Below are 20,700 nucleotides of genomic sequence, written 5' to 3'. Positions count from 1 at the left end.
AATACGTGAAGGCCAAGTACGCGAGGTGACGAGTGCGTACTCGGGCTAAAATATTGAAAATACGGTTTTTGCTAAATAGTTCCTTTTTATTCCCTTAATTGAGTTACTCTAGCACATGTAGCCATTTTGTTTAGCCTAATGTCACATGTCTATGTGCCTTATCTCTTACTTGTAATTTGTGCAACATGTTTAGTTGAATTACCTATTTTCTTGATTTCGTATTTATTATTTAACTGTAGGATTCCTTGTTGTAATTTCATTGTTCCAATTGTTATGTGTTAATTTCGTGATTTTTGGTTGAGATGACTGTTTGGTTATGGCACGAGGTTTCTGCCGTGCGAAGTGTTATTATGGCACAAGGTTTCTATCGTGCGGTTATCATTGTTTGCACGAGATTTCTGTAACGACCCGACCCATCATTTTGAGTATTATAACCTCGTTTCCCCATTTACTACTCAATTTATGCTTTACATTTGTTATGTGACTTGCCGGGGGTAATTGGTTCGGGTCCGGTGAGACTTTTGAATGACTTGGAACACCAAGTTCCAAGGTTTCGAAATTCAGTTGAAAAGGTTGACCAGATGTTGACGTATATGTAGTGATACGGAAAGTTTTGCTAAGGAAATTAAGTTTTTTTTATGGTGTTGAGGTAGATCAAATAGTACAAAGATTGTAGAAATTTCTCGCGGCGAGCTTGCGAGCCGCGGCTCAGACTTTTTGAGTTGAACAATGCACCAGGAAGTAAAGAAAAATTTTTAGCAGAAAAATATGTTTCTGCGATCCATTATGCGACCGCATAATCACTCTGCGGGCCGCAAAATGGCCGCAGAAGTGAGGCAGAAGAAGGCCAGTTTGGATGAAATCTGCGGTCGACTATGCGACCGCATAACTGTTATGCGGTCACTATGCGACCGCAGAACAGGTATGCGGGCCGCATAGTGACCGCATACACAAACAGATGTCTGCCAGTTTTGGACACCGATTATGCGACCGGTATGCGGTCTGCATAACCATATATGCAACTGCAACACCTGTTCTGGAGCTTTATTTTTCTGATTTTATAAACCCGACCTTATTTTTATAAAATACTATTGGGGGTCATTTTGAAGGGTTTCATCTGATATTTTAGAGAGAGGTGAGAGCATTTTAGAGAGAGAAAGTGAAGACTTAGTCATTTATCCATCAATTTCTTGTTCAAGGTTTGAAGATTTCACAAGGATCTTGCTAGGGCTTCAAAGAGGTAAGAATTTATTTCCTCAATTCTTCACTTTCGGGTTTGGAGTAAAGAAGGGTGATTTATAATATGATTCTTGGGTGTAAGAGTATTATGTATACATACCAATAAGGTTATGGAAAGATTGTTACTTCTAGCTCAGCCCGAAGTCCTTTTGCTTCTCCTTCTCTCTGCTCACTGAGAAGCTTGAAGGCATCTTTCTCCTCAGTAACCCCTCAGATTTCGACTTCGTACCGGCTCAGCTCCCCTCGGGATCGGAGAAACACCTCGTGATGAAGCACAAAAGCCTACACAAATAGAAAGAAGGAATTATATAAGGAAAAAAATATAAGTATGAAAATACAAGTATCAACAATAAGAAAATGAACTTACCCGATTCACGGCATGTTGAGCTTCGTTGAAAAGACAAGAAACTCCCACCTCGCCCGAGCTCTTCTTCGGAGCCTCCAAATCACTCAGACCGGTGGCATCTTCTACCCTAACAAAATAACCACGGAAAGGATCTTCCTCTCTGTGGGCTCCCTCCCCGTGACAAGTCTCTACGACCTGAGCATCACGTATCATCGACTGTGAAAATAAAGGAAACGATGGGGTATCCCCGATCTCTATTGCCCCAAGTAGGTTTTTAGGACGCCGCCTCCATCTTGACAAGCTTCAAGCCCGGTTTCTGCATCGGTATCTACCGCCTCTTCAACGGTCCCTTCGCCCCGAGGTAAAGCATCTTCGATTCTCCTCGGCCCGGGAACTTGGGCCGGAGTCTCCTCCTCAACCTCATCGAGCCTGGACGGAGCAGTATCAGCCCCCACCAGTCCCAAAGTTTTCTGAATATCGGTGCCAGCTCATGCACGGGCCACCAGCCCAGAACCACCTTCTTCTTCTTCTTCTTCTTCTTCTTCTTCTTCTTCTTCTTCTTCTTCTTCTTCTTCTTCCCTTAATCTTTGGACTGACTCCATAGTCCGTGGGATTGTGCTCCCCTTGGGTTTACGAGCCGCTCTCTTCTTAGGTTTTTGACCCTCGGAGTTCGAGGCCCTTTTTCTCGTAATCACCATCGCCGGTTTCGAGACAGGTGGTAAAGCTTTTTCATCACTGGACAAGGGTCTCATAGCCGCATCCTTTCCGAGACCTACAAAAGGAGAAAGTAAATAAACTCATACTTGAGAAAAAAATGCTTGAACGATAGGCAAATCGGTAAGCCAAGAAGAAAGTTTACCATGAGTATGAGCCTCCCACCGGCCCTTTGACAAATCACGCCATGCGCGCTCGGCGTATGTTGACGTCGAAACCAGGCTCTTGGCCCAGTTCTCGAGATGGGGAACCGCACCCAGCATCCAAGCAACGGTTGCGTCGAGAAAAAACACTAATAAGGAAAGATGAAGAAGTAAAAACAACAAAAACTAAAAACGGGATCATACTTATGATTCATATTCCATTTCTCAGGAAATGGCATACTCTCAACCGAGATTAGGTCCGAGGTCTTCACCCGAATAAACTGGCCCATCCATCCCCGATCTTTGTCTTCATCTATACTCGAGGTGAACGCCTTGGTAGCCCGGCGTTGAAGCTTTATCATCCCACCTCGGTAGAGCCGAGGGCTATATAATCTTACGAGGTGGTCGAGGGTGAAAGGAAGCCCGTCGATTTTGCCCATAAAGAAACGGAGCAGTATCACAATCCTCCAGAAATAAGGGTGAATTTGGCCAAGACCCAGCATGAAAGGATAAGTGTAAACACTCAGGTACCCTTCCACGTGGGTAGTGATCGCTTCCTCCGGTGCCGCTATCACAACCTCTTTGTTTTTCCAATTGCAATCTTTCTTCACTAGATCGAGAAGACTTTTGGGTATCGAGCATATATATCTCGATAACGGCTCGCATCGACCAGCAACCGATGAGGGTTTCTCGACCTTAAAGTCAGAATCAATAACACACACCCCGAGAATAAGTTCTTCAAGGCGTGGCTCCACCACTAGTTTCTCGCCGGCCGGCCGAGATGAGGAAGCAACCTTTTTTTGCTGAACGGTTTTAAATATTTTTGCCATTTAGTTTTTGTGAACAAAGGAGAATGGAGATTGAAGTATTTGGTATTTTAAGAAGAATAAGCAAAGAAATTTGAAAACCTGGAAATAGGGAGCTTTGGAGAAGGCAAAGAACTATGAAGATAGGAATGAAAAATATTTGAAAGTAAAAGTTTGGAATGACGAGGAAAGTAGCTATTTATTGGTTTCACAACGACAATTCAAAACCGGTAGTGGCCGACCATGGACTGACGCGCATTTAATGCCTTGGCAACTGGACCGACGGGACGTTTGTCGCATACGTCACAATCGGGTTCGTCGATGACATCATCATTCACCAAGTCGAATTTCGGAAATTCATATCGTTTCTCGTCATCTTCTTTCCGAGAAACGATGGGACTATCTGTATATGGTCAAAATCGAGTCTGCCCTTCGTATGAATAATCGAGATTGGAACACGATGGTCCAAGGTTCATCATTGTAATATCAAGCCATGATACGAAGTTAGGTTGTCAAGCTCGAGACCCAGAGACCGATCAATACCGAGACTGGCCAAGATCGAGACCGAGTCAAGATCGAGCTCGAGACCTAGAGACCGATCAGTACCGAAATCGGCCAAGATCGAGACCGAGTCAAGGTCGAGCTCGAGACCAGAGACCGGCCGAGATTGAGATCGGCCAAGATCGAGATCGAGCCAAGAAACAAAAAAGACACTATAGCCGCATTTGGGGAGAGAATCTCGGCGTAAATCATGGCTTGACTCAAAGAAAAACTAATTTATTAATCTTTCATGGGATCCCCACTATGTATTTTTAATTGTATCCAAAAGTAGGATTCCCCCACTATATTAAGAGTGATTATCATCTGTACAAAGGGACATTCATTGATTCAAACATTCATTCTGAGATATACAGAAAAGAGAGCAAATATTATGTTTTTTGGCTTTTGATATTTAGTGATATTATTTTTTCTATCAATTGCTCTTCACTCAGTTTGGAGGTGATAAACTTGAAGGCTTAGGCCAACTAGTTCATTCGGTTTGTATTCATTTCTTTTATAACTAATTTCGATATTTATTTACATATTTTTCGCAATTTGTATCAATTTATATCACGTATCCTTAGAACTATGTATAAATTTAACTCTATTCGTTTTTCGGGTAAACAATTACATATACGAGGGAGTTTTTGGAATACAGGCTTGAGCACCTTTTTTCCTTTAACTGGAGTCTCAAATGTAAGAGACTTTATTTATCTTACAGATTTTAACAAAATAGTTTATGAACTAACAAAAGAATTCCCATAACCATATCTTTTCGGTGCACGCCAAAAAGATTTTCCGGTCGCAACGCATCTAGTATGTGAATAACACCGCACTCCAACTTCAACCGTTTTTTATGTTTCTTAATTATTTCATTCACTAAATCAGTAACAATATCGGAACTCTTTATTCTATTTTTCAAGGAAAACTGTCTTCGTAATCACAAATCAAATACCTTCCTACTGTTATAAAGTAATCAATATATTACATATCTTACATTTCGTGTCTCACAAACACTATGAAAACACAATCTTATTAGAGGCGGATCTAAAATTTTACTTCTATTAGTTCAGTATTTAAAGTTATGGGTTTAATATCTACTATTTATGTAATTTTACTGATTGTTTACACATAAATTTATACTCTGCGTCGAAAGTACTGAATTTAGTTGAACCCAGTAATTCTATGTTGCATCCGCCCCTGAATCTTATAATGTTCAGAAATCAAAACCATAAAACATATCTTAAAATAAGGAAAATGAAAAGAAAAATGAGTTGCAATCGAAATGGCAATTGGGCATGAGTAAATTCTTAAATCTTGACACATACAAAAGAAAATTGATTAGCAAGATTCACTTGCGTTCCGGAAGAGTATATTTTTAGCTGTTCTTACAAATAATTGTCAATAAAATGTATATTATTTGTATGTATATAATATAAAAAAAAATTATGTAAATTTTATATAATTTTCGGCTAGCAAATACAAATAATTTTTAACTATCGGCCAGTTTTGTATTTTAAACCTTTAGACAACGCCACCCACTAGGCCCTGTAAGTGGATTAGGCAGGATTTTCTGTAAGTGACATTGATTTATTATCACAACCCAATTTGTATATAATTTTAATCTAGGACTGTGAGTACAAGGTTTTATTTTTTTACCCCAACTTTATTATATATTTAATGTTCTTTTGGTTGAACATTATCTAATGATACCCTTTATATGATGAATAATGATGTCTCCTTCTCTGACCCCACTTTCTTTCTAGCAAATCTTCCGTGTTATTTGAAAGGAAGTCTCGGTGTAACTGGTAACAGTTACAGTCATGTGACAAGGAGGTCACAGGTTCAAACCGTGAAAATAACTTCTTACAGAAATGCAAGGTAAAATTGCTTACAATAGACCCTTATGGTCCGGTCCTTTCTCGGACCCCGCGCATAACGGGAACTTAGTGCATCGGGTTGCACTCTTCCGTGTTATTTATTACAAATTGAACAATCCACGAGTGGCTTAGAGTTGAGTTGAACTAGTAATTTTGAAAATCTTTCAAAGGGTGGAGGATGCGCAAGTTAGGCCAACATCCTTTAGAACAACTTGCTAGCTTGAAAATGGCAGTTATTGAAGTTTGCAAATCCAAATTCTTTCGTGATTCACTCTCTTTCTTATTTGTGCAAAGAAAAGGAAGAAGACGGACAAGTGGTAGTAGAACAAACACATAAGAAGCGGAGAAGAAGAAGCGAATGTCTGTTTTTAAGTTATGATTGTTTTTAATGCTGATTATATTTCAAGATTAGCTCTAAAAGTGGATATTCATGAAGATCAACCCAAGTTCGGCCAACATCCATCAAGTGCTAATTAGATACGACCAAATCGCAAAAATTTCACGAAAAACCTATTTGGACACTCACATTTAACTTATAACTAATTTTTACAACAACAAACCCAGTAGTTTTTTACGAGTGGGTCTGGGGAGGGTAAAATGTACGCAGCCTTACTCCTATCCCTGGAAGGGCAGAGATGTTGTTTTCGATAGACCCTCTTCCAGAGAACGACTGAAAAAGAAAAGGTAATTGTAACAAGTAGGAATAACAGCAAGATGAAATAAGATCGAATCCAAGAATGCAGTCAAACTCTAGGTAGTAATAGCCATCTATGAATAAAAGATAACATACTAACACTAATACTAGCGAACTGAGTAAGACAAAGAGAAACGCTCGATTACCTACTAACTTTCTACCCTAATTTTTGACCTTCACACCCTCCTGTCTAGGGCCACGTCCTCAGTTAGCTCCAGCGGCGCCATGTCCCGCCTAATAACCTCTCCCCAAGACTTCTTAGACCTACCTCTACTCCTCCTTCTGCCCACCGAGGCTAACCGCTCACACCTTCTAACTGGGGCTTTTATACTTTTCTAAACATGCCCGAACTATCTCAACCTCGCCTCCCGCATCTTATCCTCCGCAGGGGCCACTCCCACCTTTTCCCGAATAACTTCATTCCTAATCTTATCCAACTGGGTATGCCCACACATCCACCTCAACATCCTCATCTCAGCTACTTTTAGCTTCTGGGTATGAGAGTTCTTGACCGGCCAACACTCTACTCCATACAACATAGTCGGTCTAACTACAACCTTGTAAAACTTACCTTTGAGTCTCAGCGGCACATTCTTATCACACAAGACATCGGAAGCGAGCCTCCACTTCATCTATCCTGCTCCGATACGATGTGTGACATCTTAATCAATCTCCCCGTTACCTTGTATTATAGATCCAAGATACTTGAAACTACCTCTCTTGGGGATATGACTTGCGTAAGCCTCACCTCCATATCCACTTCTTGGGTACCGTTACTGAACTTGCACTCCATGTACTCCGTCTTGGTCCTGCTCAACTTGAAACCCTTAGACTCTAGGGCCTGCCTCCAAACCTCCAGCCTCTCATTAACACTACCCCGCGCTTCGTCAATTAAAACTATGTCACCAGCAAATAACATACACCAAATCTAAATCTTTGGCGAAAATCTAAATTTCGAATAGTGATTGTTTTTGTGTGATTCATTTAACAATAACAGGTGATGACATTAGAAATTTTTTGCTTGGACTACATATTTTGTCAAATCTTCATGTTTTGTGGCAACCGGCAAGTAGTTCATTTAACAGTAGCAAGCGATCAAGGTCTATGTTTTCGTTTTAGCCTTGGTCTTTTATAGGTCAACTGAAGAGCAACTAATTTACTTAACTTCAAATGCCTGATGTTAATGAATTATGTCAACTTCAAATAATTTTTTTTGAAGTTTCCGGATTATTAGGCCAAATTTTTAAAAAATGTCTGATGTTTAGCCTTGCCAATGCCAAACTTCAGTAAAACAAAAGTTTTGCGTTGCCACGGCCACAACTTCAGCAAACGATGTCCGAAGTTTGCCTTGATAAAGCTACTCTGAGGCAAAAATTGTCCGAAATAACTAAACTTTATACATACTATAACTTTTATAATTTTAGTCCCGTATGTTTGTTATTGGTCCAAAGTGGATAAATTTGCCAAAACATTTCAACCTTAGCTGCACTTTAAACAACGATCCCAAAATCGGATATTTATTTGTGCACTTCGCCCGAACAAATGATTAGCCCAATATCCATAGCGCTAGTTGGGCTAACCAAACTCGCCGACTGTAACCATATTTTACTACAAATCCAATCCGCACGTAATTCCAAACTCTTTCCATTCAACGTGGCTAGCCCGCAATTCCTTTTTCCGGTAACACAGAATTACAGATTCTCTCTCTCTTTCAGATTGACTCAACTTCAGACACAGAGTTTAAGAGTACGAAATACTAAACAAATTTACACACATAGGAGTATATCATTTTGGAAATGAAGGATGACGAATCCATACCAGTATCTACGCCTACAACACATTCGAAGATTTCCACATCTGATGCCTCAATATTCGGTCGCCGTCGGTACAAGTTCTGGGCATTAGCCGCTATTCTTTTGCTAGCATTTTGGTCAATGTTTACTGGTACTGTTACTCTCCGATGGTCCGCCGGCAACCTCAACGGTCTCTCCGATTACTTCAACCTTCCTCTCTCCGATGATCTCGACGTCATCGTACGTTTACTATGCCCTATACTTTTACTTTTTGTAAATTATGTCATCCATTATTATTCAATTTTGACTATGTTTTTCAATGCAGTGAAAGGTGTCAAAAATATATACACGATCATGTCACTTAATAGTTAATTAATTACATGTAAATCTTCTGATAACATTAATCGGTAATTTAGTAAAAGAAGGTAATTAACGTGCTATCACATGTTAAAATTCATTCATAGTGTACAAACTATTTACATTTTCAGTTTAGAAAATATTTATACAGTCGGATCACTTACTGGGTAATACAGGTAAATCTTTTGATAATCTAGTAAAAATGGTTACTAACCTGCTATTATAGGTTAAAACCCACTGATACTTTTAAAAAACAGTATGTATGTAACTTAACTTCTTTTTTTTCCTTTTCATTTTGATATGAGAAGAATTGCAAATTTTTAATTTAAAAACGAGGAATTAATCTAGTTCGATTTATCTAGGAGAATTAGTTAAATTGATTATTCATAAGCTAAAATTGTTAAATATATTTTGGATGCAGGGGGTAAATTATAATAGTGTTTGATTTGATTCTTTGAGAAAATGATTTGATCTTATTTGGTAGGAAATGGAAGAGAGGGAGAAGTTGGTGAAGCATATGTGGGATGTGTATACTAATACTCCTCGGATCAGATTGCCTAAGTTTTGGCAGGAGGCATTCGAGGCAGCCTATGAGGAGTTAACCAGCGACCTTGCTGATATTCGAGAGGCTGCTATCTCTGAGATCTCTAAGATGTCTCTCCGATTTGTTCATATGGAGCCGCCACCTCTGCATTCATTGGTTAGCTCTCTCTCTCTCTCTCTCTCTCTCTCTCTCTCTCTCTCTCTCTCTCTCTCTCCAATTATTTGCTGTATTCTACATGTGCCTGTTGATCCCGCAATTTAACCTTTTGTTTAGGCCATCTGGGAATTGTTTCTTTCTTAGTTTTCGAGAACCCTCCAGTTTGTTATAATTATAAAGTATAGGAATGAAGCGGACCCAAATGGAGTGTAGTGGATGTAGAGGATTCATGTAACTGACCGAACTAATTTAGGATTGAGTCATAGTAGTAGCAGTTGTGGTGCTTGGGAATTGATCATATTGCAGATTGGTGTTTTTCAAGGAGAAGTTGCGAATCAAAGTTCAGGAATTAATTGAGTGCCTCTTGTTCACTGAAAGTTGTTTCCTTTATGTTATGGCTTCTGAGCATGCCACTTTGAATAGTTAGTAACAGTCCTTATAACCTGAGCTGCTGTTATATGAGGATATAATAAGTTTCAACAAGAATCAGTTTGTGGAAGCTAACATCGAATATACATGACTTGCAAACAGCCTTGCATGATAAAAATTAGATCTTGTAGGATTTTGAGTGCATAGGTTATAGAGTATTCGGTGCAAGTGCAAGTATCCAGTATAATATAGGTAAATATTCAAAAGGCACCGAAATATTTCAGGTAAGCTGCATCTGCACCACAGGACTTTGTCTTGTGGAGCTGTTGGTGCCTGGTGGAACTTGATCCTTTGTGCAAATGCATTTACACATCAAGAAAATGGTTGAAATATTACTATTAATTTGAACGTTGTTCTCAATTTGCCTCACAAATTTGACCTTATTTGTCTCTAGTTTGATTTGTTATGTTAATTGTCCATTTACTCGAGATGCTTTCTTGTGAGATAGAAAAGTGGATTTCCCATTAGGAAGAACTTCCTCTTTCCAAAATTGTATAATTTGGTGACTTTTCTTGTCTATTAAAAGAATAACGTTTTATTGAGTTACTATTATATTTTGTTAGGGTTTATATGTTATTTAGAAGAATTGAAGTTGGTATAGAGATTGCATATAGATTCTAAGTAACAGATAACAGTGTCATCTACGTTAATTTGGCTTTCTAGATGATAAAATTTTCCACATAGAGAAAGAGGTAATTTTTTCAGGACAGACCAAAGGTGAAAGTCAAACAAAGTGAGGAGGTAGTAATATTCTTCTTCTTGCATGTCAATGACAATGTAGGATTGAAGTGCGTAAGAACAGTATACATCTCAACAGTATCACTTCTTCCGAAATTGATCATTTTGAAGGAATAGGAGGGAAAGGAAAGGAATGAAAAAGAAAGGTATTGTACCTTTACCAATCCACATGCTATCTTACTTTTTTTCGTACTCACTCATATTTTCGTGATCATATCTAGTTGACCCTTTTGTAACTCGTTCAGCTCCAGTTACCTTCTAAATTTCCAAAATAGAGCGCTGCTACACTTTCTCATCCTTCTGCTTGACAGAAAAGTTTGTTATCATCCTACATATATATTTATCATGATGCAGATATCGAGTGTGTCTATGTTGGTGCAATCCGTGATGTTAGTGGTCATAAGCCCATCACTTCTAAATTTTACTAAAAGTCTTGATAGGCGTGTAAACATGATTATTTTGCACAAATTTGAGAGGAAGAGAATGGACCCCGTTCCCTTTGTTGGCACAAGACCAATGCCTCAATTTCAAACAAGTTGGAGTCGGCTATATGAATCCTCACTGTCCATATCGCCCGTTTTTGTATGAGTCTTGTTGGCACATGACTCATAAAAAATTTCTTCCTCCCTCATCATTTGACAAAAAATTTCCTCCATCCTCACCATTTGTCATCATGCACACCATATGATAGCAAATAAGAATCCAACATTGATGCCTTGATTGTTGCTGCTATCACAAATCATCAGTACGTGGCATAACCAATTCCAACCAACTTTAGTAGTAAACTGGCATCCACATTAGCACTTACCATCTAAACATTGTATCAGCACATGACACAATACAGAGGCACCAGCTAGATCAACTACTTTCAAGTTCCCAAGTGGAAGGCTGAGTGGTTGATATATAGAAATAACTGCGTGGATCTCGGGTTCGACTCTCATTATGATATTCATTGTGAGTCCATCAGCTCTAGTCTTGGCGGACAAGATTACCTGCACCTCTACTTATGTGTTGTAGCAGACTGTCCTAGGGATTTAGTCGAGGCGCGCGCCCAAGATTTGGCCCGGACATCACTATTTAACAAAAAGCAACTGTTTAGTCCTTTTCCAGCTCTACTTGAGAAATATGTTCCTGTGTTGCATGTTCACCCCTGTATCCAGATTCTATTGGGTGATAGGAGAGTTATGTGGACAGTGAAAATCAGGACCTAGTATATGCTGTAACTGTGATAATGGACTAAATATAAATCCTTTGCTCTCCTTCCATTTCCTATGAGGATAAGATTGTGAAGCTGATTGTTTTCTTATTTAACTTATTTCATGTTTGTTTACAATTTTGTCAAATTACCTGCTTCCTCTCGTAATATATAAACCTGAAGCATTCTCTGATTAAAACAATGAATAGGTATGAAGCATTTTTACTACTTTTATGTGACGACCTGAATTAATGTATAGTGGGAGAATCCGGGCTAATCAAGTAATATGCCTTAAAAAAGCTTTCAGATATTCGAAGCATCATCTCTACCACTTCATTGTAATTATTTGGGTTGTCGTCTAGAAAAAGATTATTCTGAGCTCTGTGCTGAACTGCTGATAAAAGAAGTAATAGGCACCAGTGAAAAAGAAAAATAGGAATTTTCTTTTATGTTGTTCTGTTTTCTCAAAATGGTAGAAACATAATACAAAAAGCGTCAGGAATTCAATATCTATCTTCATGATCTCTCACTGAATTAGTGTTCATCTGTATCCATGAATGTTAGGTGATTTTTTCCCTATTGAAGTTTGTGTTTGGCATGCAAACTTCTCTTCAAAAATTTTCTGCATTTTGAAATTTTGTTTGGCCGGTTATCTCAAAAAAAAAAAAAAAGATTAACAAGCAAAAGAAAGTAATTATTTGACCACATTTTTATTTGTTTAAAATTATTCAAAAAGGATTCTCCAAAAAACTTTTCCAGAAATGTGTTTCAATGCCACTGAAGTATTATTAAATCAAAGTCCCTGAGGATTAACACATGGAGTGCAACCTAATTTGGACTTTCCTTTTTGTAATTTTTCTTCGTTTAGTTGAGATTTTTGAAATCCTTCGTCATCTACAAACTTTATTAGTTCAATTGCTTAGTTCTTAAATAGTAATTCAAAGTTTGTCGAGTGAAATACAGTCTGCAACCCTCTGTCTGTCTGTTATGCTTCTTCATGTCTGCGTATTGTTCAGGATTTTTTTTTTTCCGTAACTAATTTTTCTTCATATTTCTAAAATCCTTGGATGATAAAACTAAATTTTCATCTTTTAGCCAGCAGTAACCTTTTATGCTCTGTTATGGAATCTGGATACCTCTTGATTTTTGTTTTACTTAGTGGTCTGTCAGCATTAACAGTTACTATCATTTATTAAACCAAAAATTATCCTCTAGCTGTTCCTGTGCAAAGGCGTGAGGTCTAGCTGTATATTCCATCACTTGTAGGAGTTAATGGCCACTCTTGATTATGATGGTTGAATAGCTCAGTTTGTTCTGTCTTTTCATTTTTATCTTTAAATTGAGAATGCATTTTCTTTTTGATCCAAAGTCTGCCTTGCCTTGCATCCACAATACTCGACTCTACTTTTCTGAGGTGGTTGTTATTCAGTGTAGGACTTAGTCGTCTTTAAGTTAATATACAGTCCGGGCATCAAGAGAAGGAAACAGCTTACCCGCACTCGGTGTTTGCACCAAGCAAATGAATGCAAGACATGTTTCTTGGATATAAATTTTTATCACCTAACTATGCTTAAGTAGTAATATATTTTTAGCTTAATCTGAATCTCTTAAGGTTCAATTGCTTGGTTTGGTGTAAGCACTGGTGCTGATATGTTTCATTCCATCTGCCCCATTGTGAGTTGCAGCTAATTTCTAAGTGTTGCTAGAGTTGCTTATAAGGATGTTGTCATCAAGTGGTGGCATGATACTTATTGCTTCTATATTTCTGTCTTCCTTACATTAGAGAGCTTGGAAATTCATCCGTTCTTGGGATGAAAATCACAAAGGAGTTAGATAAGTATAATATCAACCATTATACTTTTGCTGAATCGTTCTTGGAGTTGCTAAACTGCACTTTTACCAAGTTAACTATTCAAGTTCTGCAAGCAAGCAAATAGTCCACATTCAGAGGAGTTATTATGAATTTTTAAGGGAAAAAGGTATCATTGCCACACTTGTGATCTTTTAAGGATGATACTACTTTCAGGGAGAAACAAAGGAATTTATATCAGGAATTCAGTGATGTAAAGATGTATGTAACTAAATGAGAATAGATCTCCACAACTCCATTTCCATTCTCCTTCTATTCCTCTCTAGTGAACTTTTACCATCCTTAACCCCTATTATCCACCTTGACATATTTAAGTGCAGGATACTTGCAGGGAGAACTTCCTTGTGAGTGCATTTGTCAGATGTAGTAAGACTTGTGGAAAAGGTTACATGATCCTTTTGTCGATCTACTTGTTACTTTATGCTAAATGATCCGTGGTTGATCTTCATGAAGGTCTCTGTGGATTTGTTGCCATGTGCCTATTTAGGTTTGACAGATGAACCAACTGCTGCTTGCTATTACTTTGAAATTTTTTTGTTAGTTTTTTTAGTTAAGATTTATAAATTGATTTTTGGTCAGCTGCTCTTAGTTCTCTCCATAGTCCCTTCAACATGCTCTTTCACCCTTGTTATCCTGCAATTGCTCCTTGAACATTTTCAATCATTGTAATTGACATGCATATGTGATCTTTTCATAAATCATTTCAGGCAGTAAGAGAATCAAGTCAAAAACAAGCCGAGGACAAACCGAGGACTGCAAAAGGAAGTAAGTTATGACTAGAAGAATATCAAGGATCCAAATTTGCGCGGTCGCCACTTATTTATACGAAATATACAAGATGAATGAAAACATACAGCAACCTCCTCTGGTATTTTGACTAAAAGGAGCATTTGCGAACACATTACATTCAGGTTCCTCGCACTTTTGCAACAGAGATAAACATAATTAACTTTTTGATACTTCTACCTCTTTTTTCTCTCTGTACCCATCTCCCCAGTGAAAGCTCATACGAGTGCAGAATTCAACAGTATCATGATTTAATTGATTAATGCAAAGAAAATGGAAGTTACTTCCGAGGTTTTTACATTGGAAGTCCCTTACTAATTCGTTTGTTTTCCACTTGAAATACCCATTACACAAACTGGCAATGGAATAGAAAGATTATATTTAGTTCTTGTGGTGTAACTTTCTCTACATTAGCATCTCAAGTATTTTGTGTAGCACCCAGCCTTATCTTAGGGGTTTTCTTCCTGTATAATTATGTGTTTTTTAGATCGAGTTTTGGATTCTGTTGATGCCCGCGCTATTTGTTTTAACGACGGAATATTGTTCAGGCCAGCTTTCACGCATCTTTTTCTCTTTGCCTTTTTACCCTTCTGCATTCATTAATCATGCAAAAGGTTCCATTACATGCCTAACTGCTGGCTTTATAATCCTCCTTTCGTCTTGACTACCTGGACCACGTTGAAATTTGAGATGAGATACACATGAACAACTAAACCAAGAAAAATTAGATGTAAAGGGGCTATATCTAGAGCCAAAGTTTATTTTCTTGTCAATTTCGTCTCATATAGTGTATGCCTAAATTATATATTTTCCAAAAGTATTTTTTGCTACCTAACCAAACACTAGAAAATAAATAAGAAACCACTTATTTTCCAAGAAAACATTTTCCAAGGAACACATTTTACTTCACCAAACACACCCTGAGGGTAAAAATTCAGTTCCTCTAGTTTTTGCTTATTCTGGAATCCCTCTGCCCCTGCGCGCTTCTACCCCTCCCATGAGCTTCCGTCCTAGCCAGTTCATTTAGCCAAATCATAGCTTTTCTGCTTAGCACAGAACTATGTGATCTAAATTAGATTATGGCCACAGTTTTCACATTATTATTATTGGATGCAGCAAAGACTCAACGTAAGCATAATGCTGCCCAAGTGGAATCATATTTTGGCTTAAACTTACAAACCAAACATATTGTCATCCATTTGCATCATTTGGCTAAGGGCAGTCCTTATGGAGAAAAAAGAAAAAGAGAAGAAGAAAAATGGACTTGATTAGATGAATAAACTAGCTTAAGACAAGCTGTGTACACATAAAGGAGAACGGTATAGTCAATCTTGAAACTCATTCTATAATTCGTATTTTGGTCTTCAGTTATCGCCCATCTGCCACTGATACAGTCATATCATTAACGGACTGAGCTTTGCTGCTTTGTGATTGAAGATCAGAATACAACCATCTTTGAAAGATAAATGTAGGCTGCTTTGGTTGAGGCAGATCCATCTCGCTACTACTTAGCATAAGAACAACAGATGACATTGATGGCCTATCAGCTGCATTGTCTTGGACACAAAGCAGGCCAATATGTATGCATCTCAGTACTGTCACAGGAGAAAATGAGCAGGAAAGTGTTTTATCCATTAAATCTAATGCCTTGCTTTCTGTCAAAAGCTGCCATGCCTGAAATTATTTTAAAATTGGAAATAAGTAGATGGTCTTACAATAACAACAAATCCAGTATAATCTCACAAGTGAGGTCCGGGGATGGTAATGTATGTGCAGACCTTACCCCTACCTTGAAGGTAGAGAGTCTGTTTTCGATAGACCGTCAGCTCAAGGAAAAAGAAAGCAGTAACAAGATAATAAGAAAACGAAGCGAAAGGAATAATATATTGTAATAGAAATCTAATAATAATAATAAAACACAAGACTAACACTAATACCGCTGGTATGGGATAAGTAGATAACCTTGAATACTGAATTTGTTGAAAGAGGTCCGGCTAATTTTGGACTTACATAACTAAGAAGGTTCGAATGCCTGTCGTGGTCATAAAATCCTCTGTTTCTTTTGCCACTAACAATCTCCAGTACCAAAACACCAAAACTGTAGACATCAGATTTCTCAGAGAATAGTCCTCCCATGGCATATTCAGGTGACATATAACCGCTGCAACATATTTGTATAAATATGTGTCAGTATTTGATATTATGGATATTATGAACTATTCATAGTCTAAAGCTACAAGATGAGCGAAAAGAGAAACTTCTGCTTGCAAAATCAAAGGACTTTACAATGTTCCCACAATTCTCTGAGTGTTTAGTTCTTGAGTCACTTGAAAGGTTCTGGCCAACCCGAAATCTGAGATTTTTGGAGTCATATCATCGTCCAAGAGAACGTTGCTTGCCTTCAGATCTCTGTGAATGACCCTTAATGAAGAATCGCGGTGAAGATAAAGAAGCCCTCTAGCAATTCCATGAATCATGTTGAAACGTTTTGGCCAAGAAAGTTCATGGCTTTTTTTTGGATCTAATGATAACAGCACATCAAAAATAGTTATACAATTGAAGAAAGCAATGAAACTCCAAAAAAAAAAGTGCAGCCTAGTACTAAACTCCCCCTATGCGCGGGTTCCGGGGAAGGGCCGGACCACAAGGGTCTATTGTACGCAGTCTAATCCTGCATTTCTGCAAGATACTGTTTCTACAGCTCGAGCCCATGGCAACAACTTTACCAGTTATGCCAAGACTCCCCTTCTTCCTTATCATAAGATATATTACTAATTTTTGGAACCACTTACCAAACAACAAAGTGTCTAAGCTTCCATTAGCCATGTACTCATAAACTAGTAACTTCTCTTTCCCATAAACGCAATACGCCAATATTCTAACGAGATTCCTGTGTTGCAGTTTGGAGATTAGCAAGATTTCATTCTTGAACTCTTTAATTCCTTGTCCAGAGTAACTAGATAATCTTTTCACAGCTATTACTTGTCCATCTTCCAGTTTTCCCTGTATGATATCCGCAATGATGGCTTTAGTTTTCACATCAGCAGATGTTATTCGTCTGTAAATCACTCGACAAACAGAACGGGTATTACCTTATAAACAGGTCCAAATCCTCCCGCTCCAATCATATTTATTTCACTGAAATTCTCAGTTGCGATTGCCAACTTAGCAAAATCAACAAACAGTAGTTCTGATGAATCTTTTCGCAATACTTGCTCTTCCCACAAATTGTCCGTAGATGTATCAGCCGGAATGAGGTCTTTAACTCTATTTATTCTATTTCCTGATTTTATTTTGGTTCCACATGTGAGCAGACATTGTAGGTCAAAACTATAATATAAGAAAGCAGTTTAAAAGTTTTATAATGGTACTAGTCTATGTAATTACTATGATCTGCAATAAACTCTTGAAATCACGAGAATAGTTTACCTCTTTGACTTGCTTTCCACCTGTAGAAAATGCATCCAAAGATACCTAGTATGAGAATGCTTGAAACAGTTGTGAAGCCGATGATAAGTTTTGCCTTCCTTTTATCTTCATCTGAAACTGTATTATGTTTTACGGTCAAAACTCTTTATAATATCCTCGTTCTGTTATTTTTTTGGCTGCTGTAGTGAAGTACTGTTATAGAGGACATATATTATAACATAACATAAAACTCAGTTTCAAGAGAAACTTGGCTTTTATAGTGAATGACTATTATATAAGGATGCCGTTATAGAAGGTCTGACTGTACTACAAAAAGGCGACAACATAAAAATTTCAAACATCCGAGCATAATGGTGAGAACTGAATTTACCTAGTTCAGAATAAGCAAGACGAACAAACAAATCCGCACCATCATATGAAAACTGCTGAACATCCATAAGTTCTTCTGCAATCCAAACCATGCAGTTAATTCCATCTGGATATGCGTAGGCTGCACAGGAACAGTTATTCAGGCACCACTCTTTGCAGTTCTGAGAACCATAATCATACAAATATGTGTAGCGATCTGGCAGTTTCATCTCACTCAACTGCAAAAACTTGTCATTTTTGGATCCCTTTGGCGCTATGCCACTTGTAACGATTTCACATACAAGTTTAGTTCTCCTCACACAGCCACCAGTCCAATTTCCTCTACTCCATTCCTCGGTCGACTTTGGTCCAAATCCTGTCAAGCAATTACAGATTGGAGACTTATTCTTATCACAAACACCATAAGGACCACAAGTTCCATAAACATCACACGGATTATCTGGTGCCTCCCATCTGACTTTCCACGCGTTCAGTTCTTCTTCCCATTGCATCATCTGCAATATCCCTGATGGTTTTAGGACCATGATTTTAACATACGAATCGTTAAAAGTATTCAAACTGAGAAAGGCAGATTCCTGTTGCTTATTTGATACTATATTTATACCACTTGCATACCCCTTTTCGTCATCAGGTACGCCTATAAAGTTCCCTCCATCCCACGGGCCACCTCTACAGTAAGGCGTTGAGTGATTAGTCCAAGTGAAGCCTTGAGGTGGCATTTCTACCGAAAGTCCAGCAATAAAATTTCCAGGCGACGGGTCATCTTCAGCTTTCCACGACGATAAGACTAGTTTCACCCTGGTCCTGCTGCTGTATCCTATAACCATTCCTGATAACAAGGTATCACAAGGATAGTTAAAACTATCCCATAAAGATGTTCCAGAGCCAGTATCTTTAAGAATGAATTCCCCTTTATCTGTTAGCACAGCAATTGTATTATTAGACTGGACACTGACATTTGTTGACCAAACCGTATTTTGGTTGCCATCTACAATTCTGAGGTTCCCTTCAATTCCAATCTTCAAGATTGCAGCAGAGTCAGAAGCTGGTATTGGATTTTCTTTGTTTGCTACCCATACAATCCTCTTACCAGGAATATTCTTGAACCATATACCGAGATATAGTTTGCTCGAGTTACTTGGATTGAAAAAGCCTAACTCAAATAATTTGCCAGCAGAGACAAGCGTCTGATCCAACGACAATTCTTGTGACTGAGTTAAGGTATCATTTTCAGCAAAAACTTGCCGTAAAAGCATCATTCTAAACATCAGAAACAGAAAAAATACCCATATTTGCCATGCCATTTTCTTTAGTAGCCTGAGCTTCTCTGGAAATTCAAACAATAGGCTTCCTAAAAGTATATGTTCAAACATCCCTTTTGGTTATTCAGTCCCATTTCCTTTCTTTTTCCATAGAAGAGGTTAGGAAAACGTGAATCATTTGACAAATATAGTTTAAGAAATATGTTCAACAACAGTATACCTTGTAGTTTGACATTTTCCTTGTTTAATACTTATTTATTTTGTTTATTTCATTATTTATTGATTGATGATTCATCAATCAGCCCATTGGCTATTAACAAATATATGAAAATGATATTTTTTTGCCCTTGACTTCAAAATCTCTAGTATTATCTAAAGCTATTGTTCATGTCTGCTTTCAGGTCATGAAGAAAGAGAACTAAACTATCCAAGTAGATAGCATATTGTTCTAATATTAAATATCAAAGTCAACATAACTTGAGTATTTACTAATCCAACCGCAAAGTAGATAGCATATTTTTCGTCAATGGTTTAACCATTTGCTATTTGAACCCCACTGATCCATAATAAGGATTCACACCAAGTAGATCTCCATTATTGAGTCCCTTCTAAGCAGGCTCAGGATATGGGCAGCGCATATGACAGACGATCAGGGAATTTTCTTCTTAATAGAGTACCAGACTTCTCACACGGCTATGGCTATATGACCAAAGATCAGGTCTCCGACCAAATGCCAAGTGCCACTACTGAAAGATTCTTTACTCCAATGGTTCTAATCCGAAATATCTAGTTAAGGGTAGAGGCAGGGGCGTAGGCGTAACTACCCTTAGAGAAGGTGGTTCAATCAGTGTTTTAAAAGGTGTTTTCGGGGCGAGGCGCACCAAAAACGCCCCGGGGCGATGGTGTGGGGCGAAAGTCTCAAGAGGCGTACGCCCAGCAATTCGGGGCATACGCCTGGGCATTCAGGACGAGTTTTTTTAGTGAGGCGTAAGCCCTAGAGATTTTTTCAAATTAAAACAAAATTTGTTGAATAAATCCTTCATAAATTTTAAAAATTCAGCTTAGTAATTACTCAAAAGTTTTAAAAAGGAACTAAAATGTATTAAATTTAAAAGTCAAGACTTTTTTTATTGATCGAAGCCCCAATTCATGGTCTTTCCCAATTCTTTATCTTGTCCGCTAGTCTACTAATATCTCTCAAAAGCAACGAATATTTAATTTTTTTTTACAAATACAAAGAGAGCTCTATTTTCCTTCATAGCAGCAAGTTCAAAGTTCAAATTGAAAGTTAGTCATCCTTTTTGTTCCTCTATGTAGAAAACTTTATTCTTTTCGACTCAAGTTACTTGAGCTTCTAAGTAGCGTATAATAGATTGTTTTGATTAGTTTTTTGTGGGGATGAAGCACATA

General features: G+C 38.0%; 3 protein-coding genes across 4 annotated transcripts; 1 reads left to right on the top strand and 2 right to left on the bottom strand.

Annotated features, from left to right (window-relative positions):
* Nucleotides 1–7,925: 7,925 nt before the first annotated feature.
* Nucleotides 7,926–14,629, top strand: LOC104113563 (uncharacterized). 2 transcript variants are annotated; one of them, XR_001972745.3, is made up of 4 exons: nt 7,926–8,395; nt 8,997–9,212; nt 10,423–10,525; nt 14,152–14,629. XR_001972745.3 is itself a non-coding variant. In XM_009623766.4 (3 exons), the coding sequence occupies exons 1-3, from the start codon at nt 8,159–8,161 to the stop codon at nt 14,218–14,220; spliced, it is 522 nt and encodes a 173-aa protein (XP_009622061.1). In that variant the 5' UTR covers nt 7,937–8,158; the 3' UTR covers nt 14,221–14,629. The 2 variants fall into 2 exon arrangements, 1 of the variants encoding a protein (XP_009622061.1); XM_009623766.4 differs by lacking the exon at nt 10,423–10,525 and having other exon boundaries at nt 7,937–8,395.
* Nucleotides 14,630–15,474: 845 nt separating this feature from the next.
* Nucleotides 15,475–18,575, bottom strand: LOC104113562 (G-type lectin S-receptor-like serine/threonine-protein kinase SD1-29). The gene is made up of 7 exons (XM_009623764.4): nt 18,030–18,575; nt 17,660–17,776; nt 17,323–17,513; nt 17,023–17,233; nt 16,517–16,751; nt 16,241–16,391; nt 15,475–15,904 (listed from the first exon to the last, which is right to left on the bottom strand). Exons 1-7 carry the CDS (start codon nt 18,550–18,552, stop codon nt 15,599–15,601), a joined length of 1,734 nt encoding a protein of 577 aa, XP_009622059.2. The 5' UTR covers nt 18,553–18,575; the 3' UTR covers nt 15,475–15,598.
* Nucleotides 18,576–18,581: 6 nt separating this feature from the next.
* Nucleotides 18,582–19,470, bottom strand: LOC138899168 (S-locus-specific glycoprotein S13-like). Its single transcript, XM_070185296.1, has 2 exons — nt 18,633–19,470; nt 18,582–18,586 (listed from the first exon to the last, which is right to left on the bottom strand). Exons 1-2 carry the CDS (start codon nt 19,399–19,401, stop codon nt 18,582–18,584), a joined length of 774 nt encoding a protein of 257 aa, XP_070041397.1. The 5' UTR covers nt 19,402–19,470.
* Nucleotides 19,471–20,700: the final 1,230 nt, after the last annotated feature.

This window comes from Nicotiana tomentosiformis, chromosome 9 (genome assembly GCF_000390325.3).
Source record: "Nicotiana tomentosiformis chromosome 9, ASM39032v3, whole genome shotgun sequence".
Taxonomy (NCBI): Eukaryota; Viridiplantae; Streptophyta; class Magnoliopsida; order Solanales; family Solanaceae; genus Nicotiana; species Nicotiana tomentosiformis.
The sequence above is the reverse complement of the archived record's forward strand: the minus strand, read 5'-3'. Positions and strand labels throughout refer to the sequence as shown.

Bases quoted from the DNA above. Each gene is read 5' to 3' on its own strand.
- LOC104113562 (XM_009623764.4), bottom strand. From the start codon at position 18,552: ATGGTCCTAAAACCATCAGGGATATTGCAGATGATGCAATGGGAAGAA. The intron at 17,234-17,322 runs GTAATACCCGTT...GATATCATACAG, and splicing joins GATTTGGACCTGTTTATAAG to GGAAAACTGGAAGATGGACA. The intron at 15,905-16,240 runs GTAAGTCCAAAA...AAATAATTTCAG, and splicing joins ATTCGAACCTTCTTAGTTAT to GCATGGCAGCTTTTGACAGA.
- LOC138899168 (XM_070185296.1), bottom strand. From the start codon at position 19,401: ATGTTTGAACATATACTTTTAGGAAGCCTATTGTTTGAATTTCCAGAG.
- LOC104113563 (XM_009623766.4), top strand. From the start codon at position 8,159: ATGAAGGATGACGAATCCATACCAGTATCTACGCCTACAACACATTCG. The intron at 8,396-8,996 runs GTACGTTTACTA...CTTATTTGGTAG, and splicing joins CCGATGATCTCGACGTCATC to GAAATGGAAGAGAGGGAGAA. The intron at 9,213-14,151 runs GTTAGCTCTCTC...AAATCATTTCAG, and splicing joins CGCCACCTCTGCATTCATTG to GCAGTAAGAGAATCAAGTCA.